The sequence below is a fragment of the Falco naumanni genome, chromosome 15, assembly GCF_017639655.2.
Source record: "Falco naumanni isolate bFalNau1 chromosome 15, bFalNau1.pat, whole genome shotgun sequence".
Classification (NCBI taxonomy): domain Eukaryota; kingdom Metazoa; phylum Chordata; class Aves; order Falconiformes; family Falconidae; genus Falco; species Falco naumanni.
In genome coordinates, this window is record NC_054068.1 from 21,056,842 (window position 1) to 21,072,873 (window position 16,032).

The 16,032-nt window shown below is 41.4% G+C and overlaps 1 protein-coding gene across 6 annotated transcripts in view; it reads left to right on the forward strand.

The window, feature by feature from the left end:
• Positions 1 to 16,032, forward strand: part of NUP93 (nucleoporin 93) — an 81,801-nt gene that overhangs the window by 59,249 nt on the left and 6,520 nt on the right. For all 6 annotated transcript variants that reach the window (XM_040614965.1, XM_040614964.1, XM_040614967.1 and 3 more), the window contains 13 exons: positions 1,229 to 1,318; positions 2,690 to 2,829; positions 5,065 to 5,197; positions 6,157 to 6,314; positions 8,076 to 8,241; positions 9,040 to 9,133; positions 10,238 to 10,429; positions 10,668 to 10,794; positions 10,908 to 10,980; positions 11,310 to 11,354; positions 12,993 to 13,109; positions 13,735 to 13,853; positions 15,819 to 15,936. In XM_040614965.1, the coding sequence (XP_040470899.1) occupies positions 1,229 to 1,318; positions 2,690 to 2,829; positions 5,065 to 5,197; positions 6,157 to 6,314; positions 8,076 to 8,241; positions 9,040 to 9,133; positions 10,238 to 10,429; positions 10,668 to 10,794; positions 10,908 to 10,980; positions 11,310 to 11,354; positions 12,993 to 13,109; positions 13,735 to 13,853; positions 15,819 to 15,936 (1,572 nt within the window). The remainder of the gene's footprint in view (positions 1 to 1,228; positions 1,319 to 2,689; positions 2,830 to 5,064; positions 5,198 to 6,156; positions 6,315 to 8,075; positions 8,242 to 9,039; positions 9,134 to 10,237; positions 10,430 to 10,667; positions 10,795 to 10,907; positions 10,981 to 11,309; positions 11,355 to 12,992; positions 13,110 to 13,734; positions 13,854 to 15,818; positions 15,937 to 16,032) is intronic.

The following is a 16,032-nucleotide window of genomic DNA, read 5'->3' on the forward strand; positions in this document are numbered from 1 at the left end:
GACAAAGCGTTGCCTAATTTGCACACAATTACTGTTATTGTGTGCATTGGCTCAGTCGTTACTGAGCCAGATAGCAGCTTGTGCATCTATTTTTCTATCTCTGTGTTCAGTTATGGTAACTGTGAAGAAATGAATCACAAAATAAGATGTATAACTGTGCTGGTAAAGCACTAAATGTCGTTTAGTGGTTGTTAATAGTACATTAATTTGTTTCATATCTACTGTAACATACCTGCATTAAGGGTCTCCCTTACAGCATCATTATGTCTGTACTTTGAGGCTATCGACACTATTCCTTGATGTTTTGTGGGTATGGGAAGCCTAGCATCTGTAGCAGTACTAGTTCACAGGGGTAGCTGCACTCCTGGAGATCAGGCAGTCCGTGCTGTTTCAGTTTATCAGCAGCCACAAAACATGTTTTAATTACACTGAAATGATTAATTATTCTTCATGGACAGTTCAGACTGTTTCACAGAAACACAGTGCGTACATATATGTGTTTTCACTGATGCTAGATTCTGGTTGCAATCCTGAGCTCTGCATCTCGTTTGCATGCTGGGCATGTTGAAGAAGTAATGCATGCGAAAGGGACTTAAAGGATAATGGCATTGCCTTTCTAGCATTGAGGGTGGTGATTTTCAGATGTAGCTGGAAGATCTTTGGGCTGTGAGTAGAATAAACAATAGTAGAAGCAGCTAAATTAAGACCAAGATTTAAATCAAATCAGATGGGTGCATGTGTATGTATGTTTAAGGGCATGTTTTGAAGGGTCAGGTTTCTGTTCTCATTTCCCTGTGTCAGATGTCTCTGAATACTGCCACAAATGAGCAAAATGCTGTTTCTTTCATGTCAGCAGGTAGGAGGCTGCTGTGCAGGGCACTATCACAGCCATCCGGCTGTCAGGTCTCTTCTGTATCTTTGTCCTCCAACAATTAGCTGCAGTTAGTCTAAACAGGGTGTTCAGTGTGGTGCTTTGTCATGCAGAACCCCTGGACAGCTGGATTGCTGCCCACCTTCAGGCGGGCCTGGGGCTTTGGTGTGTGGTGGGAGCCGGTGGGTGCTGATGCCCGTTCCTCCTGAGTTGGATTAGTAGTGGCTCATGTGGGAGGGAAGCAGAAGGGACTTGCTGGGGACACTGTTTTTGAAGCCTGGTTCAGATTTTGCTGCAGTGTCTGGGGAGGGGAGGTAATACGTATTGTTAAACTTGCTTACTTTCAATATGTTTCAGATTTATATTTATAATGAGAAGATAGTGAATGGACATCTGCAGCCTAACCTGGTGGACCTTTGCACTGCTGTTGCAGAACTGGATGATAAGGTATAGCCAGTGAGTTGACGTAAGGAAATGTATTTAATCTGTTTTCAGCTGTGATTAACAGCCTGCTGACATTGGTGGAAAAATACTGATATTGCCAAAAAAAAATTGCATGGCTCTACAGAAAACATAGAGCCAATACTGGAATCTTCTCTAGTACAGCAGGGCCCACCTGTGATGAACTTGGTCATGGTGAAAATTCCTTAACGCAGTAAGGAAGAAAAGAACCTGATTTCACCGCAGTGTGCCATTGTGAGTGATGAGCTGTTGAGGGAAAAAAACACCCTGTTTTTTATTTTATATGGATTCTGTTGTGTTTGGTTTTCAAAATGTGGTCTCTTATTATCCTTTGAAAGTATTTAGATGTAGGTGAAGGATCTTCAATCATACCCAGCTAGAGCTAAGTAGGCTCCCATAGCAAAACGTAAAGCCCCTAGGATTGACTTTAAACCAACAAGCTGCCTGCTTTTCTTTTTTTTCCCACTCCTTCAATTGCGTTGTCTTGATCCATCCCCCCAAAAAAAACCAAATGCGCAAAATTCCCACCTTTGAGAAATGCCTGGAGGAGTATACTGCAGGAGGGTCAAGTCATCATGAAAAAAACGTTGCAAATGGGGAGAGCAAAAAGGTGTTCAGAAGCTGAGGGGCAAATGCTTCAGTCAGATCTGAATTATAGATGTGTATCTTTGCTTTGAGCAGCTCTGTTCATTTTGCTAGGGACAGCGCAGTGAGTTTCAATGTTCTTGCTGCTTTGAAGCACCAAGATCAAACACCTGCCCTGCTGAAGCTAACAGTGCTGTTACTTCTCAGTATTTTGCTGTTTCAGCAGGGATACCCTAGTCCTGTAGACGCTGATATGATCTCGTCCTTGTGAATGAGGCAGACTTGGATGGTTTTCAACCTTTTTTTCGTAAATGAGCTTTGTCCAAGTGATCAGTGTCCTTTAGATATTTCTTACCACAGCTGACTGCACAGCTTTCCAGCGGCAGCCAGAGCAGTTGCTTATATGGGAAGCTGACATTGTTGTGGTATTTGAGTGGGAAGTGTGAACTGGAAATGGGCAAGGAGGCTGAGCACCAGGTACCCAGGATAGTTTTGGAAATCACTGTCAATCTTGGGTGACAATTGCAGGTATGGTATTTATAACCATCTTCTTGCACAAGAATTATAAAGAGAAGCCTGGGAGATTTGAATTCTGCAGGATAGAAGTGGCTTACTTTCATGACTGTGCCGTGTCTCCATTGGAAATCTAAACTGACATCACTCTTGAGTTTTTATCCTTTCCTTAAGCATCAAAACCACCACGTAGCTCAAAACAGCGTTGCTGGTTCATCTCTGTACTAATCACTGTTGCCTGGAATGGCTTGTTTATAGAACATCTCTGAGATGTGGGCCATGGTGAAACAAATGACTGATGTTACCCTGGTTCCTGCTAGTGATGCCTTGAAAGTCCGGACCAGCACGGAGGTGTGTATGGAGTTCGTGCGGCAGGCTCTGCGCTACCTAGAACAAAGGTAAGGTGAACGCTCTGGGTAGCGCAGTTTAATAGATTTCCTAACAATGGGCTGGAATGACTTTGTAATGCACACAAAAATATTAACAAGTTGGCTGCCTTGTGCTGCTCTGCAGAAGTGTCTGTTGCATGCCTCTTCTGTTGTGTAGGGCTTAGCAGCCACTTGAGTATAAAACTGTTTTGATTAAAAGCTCTTCTAGTGAAAAAGACCTTGAATCCATGGGGAGGTTGTTTAGAAGATGCAAAGACCTTTTCTTCTTTCTTCTATGTTGCTCTTTAATAATCTATATCTGTCATACTGATATGGGAAGATTTTTTACTTGTGGAAAGAGATCTGCTTCTCCTCTACAAAAAAATTCCCCTTTTCTGTACAGTCCCTTGCTGATCGCTGTCACCAGCTAGTGCTGGGAGGACGTGAGGACAGCGCTGGGGACAAATCTGGTGCAGTGAGTCAGGGTCTGATCATGCCATTTTACACTGGAATGTTTTTGTAAACTGTGAAGAGGCTGAAGCTGAGACATCTAGCAATAATTTTGAGACTCTGGAAAGTGCTTTACTGTCTGTATCGGCAAGTATCGCAGAGGTCCAAGCTCCTTGACTAAGAAAATGTTTGGAGAATTGCAGGGTATGGAGCAGCCCAGGGCTGAATCCCCGGAAGGCTGTATCACCTATTCCCTGCACATGTGGGTATGGCAGTGTCCCTTATCCAGGAGCTGCCGACGAAATGCCAGCAGGCTGGTTCAGCAGCGGAGAGCAAACAATAGCCGCAGTGTAGTGCGTGGGCGTTTGTTACAGATACAGATCTGGCATCTGAGCACGGCAGGTGCTGCGCGCTGATACGTGTTGGGAAGGGAAGTTTTGGCCTCCTGGCACAGCTGCCTCTTGGCCCCCAGCAGTGGGTTGCCACACTTCGTTGGCCCTGGTTGTCACCCGGGGGTGGTGGCGGCGTACCTGCCTGTGTGCAGATGAACTGACACATCGGAAGGATCTTCTGTTTCAAGTTCTTCGGTCTCAGCAGTGTGTGATGAGCCGGTGACTCTCAACCCAATTTGCCAAATATCCAACTTGCTAGATTTTATTTTTTTTTCACAGTGCCATTAGTTGCTAACTGAAATTAGGAATTGGTTACGTATAGTTCCCCTGCAACCCTCACAACTGTGGAAATCGGGCCCTTCAGACTTGATTTATTTATATATTATATATACATATATATATAAAAATATAATTCATATTATATATATACGTATATATATTAAAATATATATAACATATGTATATATGTGATTTAAAAAAGCCAGCCAACCATAACCAAACCCCTGTGTCTTGCTTTGAAGCTTTTCTTTTCTAGCAGGAATTGGCTAATACTGGGATGTTTCCATGTCCCATCAGCCCCGCACCATACGAGGAGGAGGTGTAATGCTGCTCCCAGCTGTTCTTGCATTAGTTGCTTTTGAGCAACTGTGATCTTAAGCCCTGAGGAGCGTGTGCTTAACTTAGCCATAATGTTAGTTATTGAGATACAGTGATATTTGTCTATGTTTAGTACAACCTTTCAGTTTTATAGTCTGGCACAAGTCTATCGTGTGCTGTAGAGGAAAAAAGAACTTAATGTAATTTATTGCTACTGCTTATAAGTATTCCTTCAGTGTACAGACTTTGAAGACTCCTGCTTCTAAACATGAATACTTGTTAAATTGATCTGCCTTGATTAGAGGCTTTGATGGGTTATTTTAGAAGCCTTTCTCAAAGCTGCCTTTACCAGTTATTTTCCTCTAAATTCTCTTTTTCTCTGTGAGTTCTTTCTGGTAAGTCCACAGCCGTAAGGTTTGTATTTGTCCGTAGCGCAGAGGGGAGAGAGAAACGCATCCGTGGTGTTTAACTGTGCTTCTGTGTCAGGATTGAGACCTAAAGCATTAGGATGGAAAGGCTTTTAGCCAGTTGTGTAATTGAGTTTAACAGTACTAGGAGAATCTAATGAGGGGAACCTCATAACAGAGAGTTGAACCTGGAGCAGTCCACCGCAGGCTCCAAACATGGATTCTCTTGAGACTGCTGAATACAAGGATTTTCCTTAATCACAGAAATTTTTGCCTTGTTTTGTTGTAATGATAATGTTTGAACATCAAGGTAATTTGCTTTAAATTGCTAATTCTGTTGGATCTGAAAGGCAGTGGATGTTTTTGTAGCAAGTATATTTCAGTCTGTTCACATTTGGTTTGCTTGTGTTGTTTTTTAGTTACAAAAATTACACTTTTGTGACCGTCTTCGGAAACTTGCACCAGGCTCAGCTGGGGGGAGTCCCAGGGACCTACCAACTAGTCCGCAGCTTCTTGAACATCAAACTCCCTGCGCCTGTCCCTGGTCTCCAGGTGTGTCCATCGCTTTAAGTGACTGAGCTAAAACAGTAACACAAATCTGTTTGCAGCACAGCCAGGAAAGTAGTGCCAGCCTCCAGTGGTTTTTCCGTTATTTAAGCTGCTTTTAGGGCAGCAGGCTCTTATCCCTTCTTTAGAATTTTTCATTAGGAAAATGGAAGATAGTAGACAAAATTGCTTTGACTTCAGAGCTAGTCATGAAGCGTGGTAGTGCGCAGTATTTAGAGTTCTAAATTCTGGAAGTTATAGTCTCTTCTGGTGGTCTTTTTAGAGATCAACAAGCAAGCATTAAAATACATTATGATATTTCAAAAAAGCAGTAACCTAGTCTCCCTGTTTTACACTTATAAGATGGTGACACTGGCTGTTGATGGCTAAATGTGTAATAAATTAATATGAATTGCAGCCTGAGCCTTGTATTTAGGAATCTGAATAAAATCCTGCTCCCCTGCACATAGTAGAAAGTACATATCTGTGCACCTAAAAAATTAACAGATAAACAGTCAGGCTGGATTGAAAAATGAAGAGTTAAATGAAATAATAGTATATAATGGTGGAGACAACATAGCTGAGTCTACCTGTCCTTTTCTTGCCTGCTGAGATCCATGATTACTATGGTGTCTTTCTGTTTCAGTACCGATGTTTTCAATAGCTCAGTGGTCTAATCCAAATTCACCTCCTGGGTGGGGAAGGTATCATATGCTAGTTCTAGGATTGTCTGAACTGAAATCTGGGCAAGCAGAAAAGTCCCATCCTTTGCTGCTAGGATGTGCACAGCTTTCACAGGACTTAAACCTTGCGACCTCTGGCTTCTGTAACACAAACAGAATTTTTTACCAAAGTTAATGTGTGGGTATAAGGGAGAAATAATGAGTGAGGGAAATGACAAGGGAATTTAACTCAAATATGCTGCTTTAAAAAAAATAAATCATTATTTCTTGCTTTATTTTCAGGATGGTGAGGTGGAAGGCCATCCTGTATGGGCACTGATTTACTACTGCATGCGCTGTGGAGATTTGACTGCAGCCATGCACGTGGTGAAACGGGCACAGCATCAGCTGGGAGAGTTTAAAACCTGGTTCCAGGAGTACATGCACAGTAAAGATAAAAGGTAATTGGGAACTAGGGAAGATCTTTGTGAGGAGTGGGGATTGCTGTGGAGCAGCGATATAATCGGTGGCTTGGTAGAAACATAAGAAGCTCAGGTCTCTTCTGGTGGTGATGGCTGCCTGGCATTTATATTACCTACCTAAATTACATGTAAGAAGTTTGCATATTATAATTTGTGGCTTTGAAGTGTAGAAATCTCCATAGAGAAGGAGTTGTTTGAAAAGACGCAAAAATTTACATTTCAAAAATAGTAGTGGTGTAGCTTTGCTTTTTTTACCATGGGATCTGCCCTGTGTAACAGTAGGATACTGCATACAATAGATCAAATTTAGTCTGCTGTCACAAATCCTGTGTCTTTTTATTTCCTCCATCGCTTATTTTAGTTGAATTTCCTTTGGGGAGTGCTTTTTTACTATACCTGTTTTCCTAAGAATGCCCCACCACAAAAGCAAGTAGTGTTTGCTAGAGGCCTTTAGAGGCATTCGCTGTCACGTCTTCCTTGTGCTTATTCTCCTCTTCCAGTTTTTGCTACCCATCGCTTGACGGAGGCCACTGGCCAAACTTCTGATTCTGTGACTGCAGGCGGTTGGGTTAGCGCATTGCAAGGTGTGCTCTGAGCTCTGCTGTGGTGTTCTAGGTTATCTTTCCACTTGCAGTGGATTTCCAACAAGCGCACAGTCAGCTATTGCGTTACAGCTGTGTGCTTATTGCTGAGGTACTGGCTGAAACTGGGGGGAACTGGAGGGCCCAGGTAGGTGCTGGGGCGCGAACCTGTAATACCCCACCTCACCCTGTGACAATGTCATTCATATGTGGGAAGCCCTCATCCTGCAGTATGTTGAATGTATTGGGGCTCTTCAGGTACAAAAATGTGAGCAAGATTGTATCAGTTCGCATGTCTTAACAAAAAAATAAACACAAACTGGGGGGGGGGGGGGGGGGGGGGCGGGGATCGAAATGCTGTTTGCCAAATAGTGTATACAAATAGTGTATGCCTTGTTATTTTTCTGTAAATTAACCTGGTTTGTAGAGAACTTCCAGGAGCATTCATTATAATAAGATTGTTCCAGAAACCTTAGTGAAGGTACTGGCATTTGTTTTCATTACAAACGCTTTAATAAGATACAGTACAGCTGATTTATTTGGGTTTTCATTGCAGTTATGAAAAGGTACTCTGCCTACAGTTTCGCCAAACAATGTCTTGGTCTGGGAGAGCACTTTATTGATTCAATTCTGTAAAATTCTCTAAAAGCGGGTACAAGAAATAGAATGACCAAGAACATCATGACATTTTATGATATTTAATGATAAAGGTGAAAGTGTCTTTCCTAAAAGATTTCATGGTACAATGACCTGCTCACTTCTGGGTTACTAACCCAAAGAGTTCCAAAGACTGTGTGCTCTCTTCTTCTGAAATGATGAAATACCAGTTAGACAAAAATAGCTCATCTACCACAATATTAATGCACCCCTAAAGAGACTGTCATCTGACTTGATTTTTTAAAATATTTTATTCCTGCAATGGGTTTTTGAAGATGGTCCTCCATAACTTTTAATTACACATTTAAATGCACGCGTGCAAAATTTTTACCTACAGATACAAATAGAAAGTGCAAGAAATACCAGCGAGTGCTTGCTGTCGTTACGCCTTTGCTGTGAGCATGTCCCTATTTACATTGATTTGTATCTAGGTTTCCTCATACAGGGAAAGATGGGGGTTTCATGTCTCTTTCCTCAATCTTTTTTCCTTTTTTTCCCTTAGACTATCTCCTGCCACAGAAAATAAACTGCGTCTTCATTACAGACGAGCGCTGAGAAATAATACTGACCCATACAAAAGAGCTGTTTATTGTATAATTGGCCGTTGTGACATTACAGATAACCAGAGTGAAGTTGCTGATAAAACAGAAGATTATCTTTGGCTAAAAGTAAGTGTGATGTTGGAGCTGTGTTGTTTGTTGTTTGGGGTTGTTTTTTAGGAACAGAGTGAGATGGTATTGCATTTCTGCACTGCTCTGCTGGCCTCCCTAGTGCTAGGTCTGGTGTTTTGCATCAGTGTGGTGTACGGGACTTGACCTTGCCGATAGTGAAGGGCAGGCAACCTGAGTTCCAGGGCTGCTCTGATACCCTCTGTACTATCAGGTGTTAATCTGGGGCGCTTGGTTTTGGAAGTGTCATGTTTTTCATTTGACACTGAGCTTTGTCAGCTGTTTTTAGAAGTGTAGCGCTAGCTTACTACAGTGAGGATCCTTTGAATTGTCCTTTCTGGATGGATTATGTCTGAAATGTTGGTGTCAATTGGCAGATGATGATACTGTCAGTGTTTTTTATAGTCCAGAGTCCTTAGGTTTTGGTGGGGACATGATAGATACTGATCAATACCCATTTCTCTCCATTATCAGAAAGGGGGGAGTACAATGGTGTATTTGTTTAGACTGGGTAAAAAAAATGCTGCTTTTAATTATTGCTTAGTGAGTATTCAGAGCCCCAGCATTGGAGTCTGGTGGCATGGACAGATAGAAGAGGACCTCGGGTTATGTCTTCATGGGTTTCTGCTGTTGCTGCATTAAATGTTCGCTTTGCAGCAACGGGTGGACCTGACGTTGTGACTGGTCAGTTGGTCAAATCTTCAGAGGGGTTCAGCTGGAACAAATAACTTCTGAGTGCATCCCTTGTGCAAAGGGAAGTTGAAATATCTGTGTTTCTTTTTTTGGGTTGTTTTTTAGCTGAACCAAGTGTGTTTTGATGACAACAGTGCAAGTTCTCCACAAGACCGACTAACGTTATCACAGTTCCAGAAGCAGCTGCTAGAAGATTATGGTAAGAAACCACGAAGACATACGTTACTTGGGGCTCTGCTTTTCTGCTTGGGGCACTTTCCAGCTATTACTACACAAACCCCCGACTCCACATAAAACCCTGTAGCTCTCCACCAGTGACAGGCGCCTTCAGGGTGTTTGTGGACAGCTTGCTTCCCTAGAGTAACAGCAGACCAACAGCAGTAACAACAGAAAGACACGATGAATGAGCCCCATGTGTCTTCCCAGCAATCCAGAGAGTGAATATTCATTTGTGAGCAGCACTGCTGCTATTTGTACTTTATCCATACTAAGTTACGGATTGCATTCTCTCACCATAAATATGTTAAGGTTTTTTAGCAAAACTTCCAGCTTCTGGGACACAGAACAGAAAAGCAATCAGTACCTATTACAGGCATGTATTTTCAAGGCTTTTCTCTGTGTGCCTCTGTTGCTCATTGTTTCCCTTATATTACTAATTTCAAGTAATTATCTGGGGACCCAAATCACAGCTCCTTCTTCTTCAGAATGATTTAGGAACATCCACAGCCCAAAAGAGTACCTTCTTCTGTAATCATCTTCCAATCAGTCAAAATTAGGTCAATTGGACTATCCAAAACATACAGAATTTGTTTCTCCATAGCCTTCTAGTTTGTAACATCACTCTCACCCAGATACAAATGTGTGGAAAAGAAATAAAATAAGCTACCTTTGGTGTCACTGAGTAGGAAAATCCAGGGTTTTAACATTATTTGTATCACTTGGCTTAAGTGTAAATGCAGACGAAAAGTTGTCATCTTTAAGAATTTATTGCAGTTTGTCAGAGTTGATGGTTCATTGTCTGAAAAGAACAAAGGAACTTTTTGGAGTAACTGTTTGTTTTCTTCCACTTTCTGAATATGTCTTTATTCTATGGTCTTTTGTGATATATTTGCAGTGGAACAGTTGTAGATAAGCCACTGATGTGTGATTAGGTATTCAGCTTTGTCTGGAGTGTTTATTTCTGTTGGCACTGAGTAAACAATAGTGATGCACTGTGACAGGAAGCATCCACTGTCAGTGATATCTGATTGCAAAATCATTTTCACTTATACTGTCGTTTTGTTTGTTTGGTTGGTTTTTTTAGGTGAATCGCATTTTGCAGTGAGCCAGCAGCCTTTCCTCTACTTCCAAGTATTGTTCCTGACAGCACAGTTTGAAGCTGCAATTGCTTTTCTCTTCCGGACAGAGCGCTTGCGTTGTCATGCTGTTCATGTGGCATTGGTCTTGTTTGAGTTAAAATTGCTCCTGAAATCTTCTGGGCAGAGTGCACAGCTATGTAAGTCCTGCACATTTACGTTACAATAAAGGAATATTTTTCTGAACCCTTACGAGTACCCCACAGATGCTGCAGGTCTATGTAATTGATCAAAGCATTTATCAGAACAGTCTCCTAAAAGTTAATTGATTTAGTTGCATTAGAGCTCTGGATCACGGCTCTGGCTAATCTGAGATGAAGATCAGAGAAACATTTCCTGGCATTAGGTTCTCTGATCGTGTTGTTTCTGACATTGCAGTAAGCCACGAAGCTGGTGACCCTCCTGGCATCAGGCGTCTAAATTTTGTGCGGCTTTTGATGCTTTACACCCGTAAGTTTGAATCGACAGATCCAAGGGAAGCTCTGCAGTATTTTTACTTTCTCAGGTATGAGCTACTATACGTCTCTAGATCTTTCTCCTAGTTATTACTGCTTAGTTATTCTTATCTAGGAAGTCCTCAGAAACAGGAGTACCTTCCTCCTTCCCTTTGTTTTGTAGGAATGAGAAGGACAGCCAAGGAGAGAGTATGTTCTTGCGTTGCGTTAGTGAAATAGTAATTGAAAGCAGAGAGGTATGTCTGACCGTGTTTTGCCTTCCTCACACTGACATTCATTTCTTCACTGAAGTCTTTATTAGACAGTACAGTCTTAAACAGTTGTTTACTCTTTCTGCCTGCTGCAGACCTAGATGACGGGAGATCTCACAACAACCATATGTTTAAGATATTTAATCACGCCTTTTTGCCTGTTATTTATAAACCAGTAGTTTTGACATCAATCACTGTTTTTCATTCATCCATGACTGAATCTTTGTACTCGGGAAATGTGTTGTGAAATATGTGCAATTCATCTCTCTATTTTTGTTTCCTTTTTTCTTGCTTTATATCTGTGTTGGATGTAGTTTGACATGATTCTTGGAAAGCTGGAAAACGATGGCAGTAGAAAGGTGAGTTGACAATTTATATTTTACATAGAAAGTACAAACTATGTATGATTTCCAAAGCAGCCGTGAGGCTGTCTTGCTTTTCTTTATTTTTTACTAGACGAATTATTACTGTTTGAATACAGACAAGTCCTCCAAATATGAGATTTTTTTACAGAGTAACGTATGACCTGCCCTAACAGAAGGCAAGTCAGGAACCACAGGGCAAACCACATCCCTGTAGGCAGCGGATATGTCTACAAAAACAAACGGCACTGAGTAACTTCAGTGAGGTTGGGATTTCATCTTTACCGTATGAAATGGAATTTAGTACACATTAGTAAAAAGCAATTACTAAAAATGGCTTGCTTGTAAGTGGGTGTGAGATTGTTCTATTAACTGAGATGTACGTGTGAAAACTATATGACATTATCCTCGTTCACCTCAGAGGAGAAAAGTATTGCAGCCCATTAAAAATTCTTGTAATAAAGCGAGCGAGGGCTAACAGACCACAGGCATAGGCACAACTGATCTCTCTTCTCCACATAGATGAGGGTAAGTATTGGATTAAAGATCAGCCATTTTTAGTTGTAATAGCTTTTACTTCTGCTGTAAAAGCAGTAACTTAAAAGTAAAATGTAAGTTTACAGTCAGAAGATAAAGGAAACCTTAAGGTTTCACCTGAAAAGAGGAGAGTGTGTGCAAACAATTAATTTTTTAAATAATCAATGAAGTTTTTGTTTGCTGTGGCAATTTTGGAAGCCTTCTGTGTAAAGCAGACTCCAAAATTGTTTAAACCCTAATTTTAAGATTAGGGCTCATGCTGCAATGATTGTTACTGTCAAAAATATCTGGCAGGATTTTCCTTTAGATGTTTTTGTTCCATCAGTTCAAAAGCAGTGGGGTTGCACACATGAGAGCAAGGTAACTCAGTAATCTTTACAGATATCTTTTCACTTTACAGTCCTTTGTAAGATAGATAATTTTTAGATTATGCCATTAGTGGTGAATCCTGTTTTCTTGACTTCACTCCATTGCTTTTAAATGTATTCCTTTAAATTTTAAACTGTATTCTTGTGTTTCTTTGGTATGAAACCAGCAATCTTAGTTTCAAGATAAATTCATCTAGATGATATAGTCTTATTTTTACATCCTCAACTACGGTAAAATCCTTTCCAGATATCTTTGATTCTTTCTGCTCTTTTTATGCTACTTGTGTTTATTGTTTCTTTTAAAATTCTTTTCGCCCTTTCATTTATCTGTGTAAGATTTCACTTGCAACCTGTCATGCCAATATACACAAACAGCATCCCTGAAGACCCTGGCAAGTTATAGGCTGAAGTCTTTTGTGTTTTATTCTCCTCTGCAATGTGTCATCGACAATTAAAATGATTTAGAATTTGACCCATTATCTGGGTCATTTTGAATGAATTAGAAACCACAGATGTCTGTGCTGACTCCGTTTTGGAGAAAGTCTCTCTCACTAGAGCTCTTGCTATTTTTAACATGTCCCTTTTGCGCGTTCCCATGGAAATGTACAGGCCATCCTAATCATAATCCAACATGTAAAATGTTCGTTGCCTTGACAGGAATAGTCAGAAGTTTTTAAGCATTCTCATTTCTCTTCTCTCTTCTCCTTTCATTTTTGTCTTGCCTCTTTAGCCTGGAGTGATAGACAAGTTCACAAATGACACAAAACCCATTATTAACAAAGTGGCTTCTGCAGCAGAAAATAAAGGATTGTTTGAAGAAGCTGCGAAACTTTATGACCTTGCAAAGGTAAATATCTTCTGTGTGCTCCCTTAAATATGTACCTGGTTCACCATTTTTTCCCAAACATTCTCCCTGTGATTCGGAGGTTAAACTTCATCTTGGAGATTGAATTGCCCTTATTCAAGCAGATTATTTCTGCTGCTGTTAAAGCAGTGCCGTTGGCTGCATGGAGGGGGGTTTCAGTGAGCAAACGCAGATGGATTGCACTCCAACGCCTGCTGACTGAAGACATCCTGGTTCTTGATCAGTCTGGTCTTTTGAAGAGATTGTCCCATGCATAATTTTATTAGCTAGTGAAGTTATTTACCTTAAGTATGCTCTTCCAGTGTCTTAGATGTTGAAGTCTAAAATAGTTGATCTATATAGTGAGTACTTGTTTCCTTTTGAAATATACTGGAAATCAAAGTGGATGCAACTATAGCCACTATTTTGGAGGAAAATTAGGGGGAAACATTTTCTCATGTGAACCAGCAGCATTATTTTGCGAAGATGATCTGGACTCTTTATGGGAGGGAAGCATTTCTGAGTTTGCACTGGGCACTGCTGCGTGGGACCTCTCTGCTTTTCCAGTGAGATTAAAACACTAAGTCCCATCATGCTGCTTTTATTTGTGTGTAACTCATCCCAACAGAACCCTGACAAAGTTTTAGAACTGATGAACAAGCTCCTCAGTCCTGTCGTTCCCCAGATCAGCACTCCCCAGTCGAACAAAGAGCGGCTGAAGAACATGGCCCACTCCATCGCTGAGAGGTAAGACAAGGGGGCAGGATGGGTGGTTCACCTGGACCTGACCTGGGACTGTCAGTTCAGTGGGTATTAGTTCCTGACGTGGTTTCTGCTGGCTGGACAGCAGAGTATTCAGGAAGATAGAGAAGAGGTCAGAATTCACCCTGTCCCGCTAGTGATGGGTTGCAGTACTGAAATCAGAAACGTAATCTTCAAAGGCAAGGCAGGTAAATTAGGCAAGAAGCTTCATCTGTAGGTGAATCAGGAAAAGGGAGTTGCAGGATTGTCAACTGGAGACGGAGGAGCAATAAATTTAATGAATCCTATGTTTTAGATAATATTTAAAGCAAAATGGCATAACAGTTGCAGAATCGTTGCACACAATTCACTTGTGTGAAATAATATTGAGAGCGCTACGCAACCAGTAATTCTAACTTTAACAGCAGAGCGGTGAGTTCAGTAGCTGTCTGAAAACTTCTTCACTGCTGTTCTAATGAAAGCTAAAAAAGGGAACATGTAAGCTGAGGTGTGTATGTGGCTAATGTAACCAGTGGACCTCTTTTCCACAGCCTGTTACTTTAGGAAAGTGTCATGTGGTGGTTAGAAAACAGAGAGAAATGGGAGTGACCGAAAGGAACGTCACCTGCGGTGTCAGTGTGCTAATTAGGATATGTGTTTGAGAGACATCAATGCTCAAGATTCATTAGCAGCTAAAAGTTAAGAATAACCTTGAAAGGTTGTAATTGCAAAATAGCTTTGGAATTTTTTTAAATCATGATCTTTTAGTACATCTTATCACAGTGACTGCCATGGACAACTCCTGTGCTTTACTAGAGCAGAATGGGGGTACCTGTGAGAAATGTCTCACTGCTTTTCCTCTACCATTACGGTGGGAAGAGAATAAAAGCATGCTTGCTGGCACTTTGAAATTGGGAGGACAGGTACAGAAATGCATTGATTTCAGTCAGAGGCCTTTGCCTTTCTTCTTTTGACAAGTGGCATTTGCCAGTCACTCCTTCAGTTAGCCCTTCCTTCGTTTAGTCAGGCTGCAGGCTGAGTGAAAATTGGTGCCGTATTGACTTAGCAAGACACTCATTTGGTCGCAGGCATTAAGGAGAATTAAACCTTTGGCTTAGGGTTTAAGCTTCAGCAAAAGCCGTAACGGGCTTTGTTTTGCTACTCGCTTTGATCTGTATGAGTACGCTAAATATTGCTGTTCGATGATGCCCCTTTACAGCTGCAGACCTTTGTGACTGCAAAGCCAGAGTGGTTCTGATTAGCTCATCTTCTTGCCATTACATATCATACGGGGCTTTTCTTCACTACCGTACCGCAGACAGTACCGTAGCCATGCAGGTTTCCTCCTGTGCCGCCTTGTGATGTTTTTGGAACGGGAGAGATGCCCACCAGAAAAGGCCGAGAGGCTGTCTGCCTTCCTGCTCTGCAGCAGCACCCTGCATGGTGTGTACTATGCACTTAACCGCTCTTACTACTACCTTGAGGAAGGAGTTCCTGTCTGACCTTGCGCTGCTTGGAGTGAGAGCAGACAGCCCTCCGGTTCATCTCCTAGCAGGTGTAGCTAGACAGAGCATGCAGAAGCATCTAATCCATTTTTAAGTCTTAACTTCTTGCCTGAAGCAGGCAGTTGTGCTGGAGAGCCGTCCGCTGTAAAGCAGCGTGTTCAACATGCTTGTACAGCGCTTGCCTTGCGGCCCTCTGGTTCCTGTCACTGTTATCCCCATGAATATGGGAAGTGTAAACATATAAAAGGAAACAAATGCTGGGAAACAAAACTAGAAGTGAATAAAAGCTTTTTTTAAAAAGCCACAGCCTGTGAAAATTCTGCCTCCTGGTTAAGGAAAATAAAAGCTGTCCTTTGTTAGATGCATTCTGTCCTTGTGCTTGATGTCTCTGCTTCCAAGAATTACAAGAGCACATTTATAAAGGTTGCCATTTTGCACAATAAAATTGTAAAACAATTTCTTTCAGGTACAAAGCTCAGGGGATAAATGCAAAGAAATCCATTGACTCCACGTTCTACCTTCTGCTAGACTTAATCACGTTTTTTGATGAATATCACGCTGGTCACATTGACAGGGCCTTTGATGTAAGTTTCAAGAGTTCTGTTTGAAGTGCAGCCTTCCTAATGCCCTTGAAAGCCCAGAATGTCTCTAATAACATCACTTAAAACAAAAACTTATAT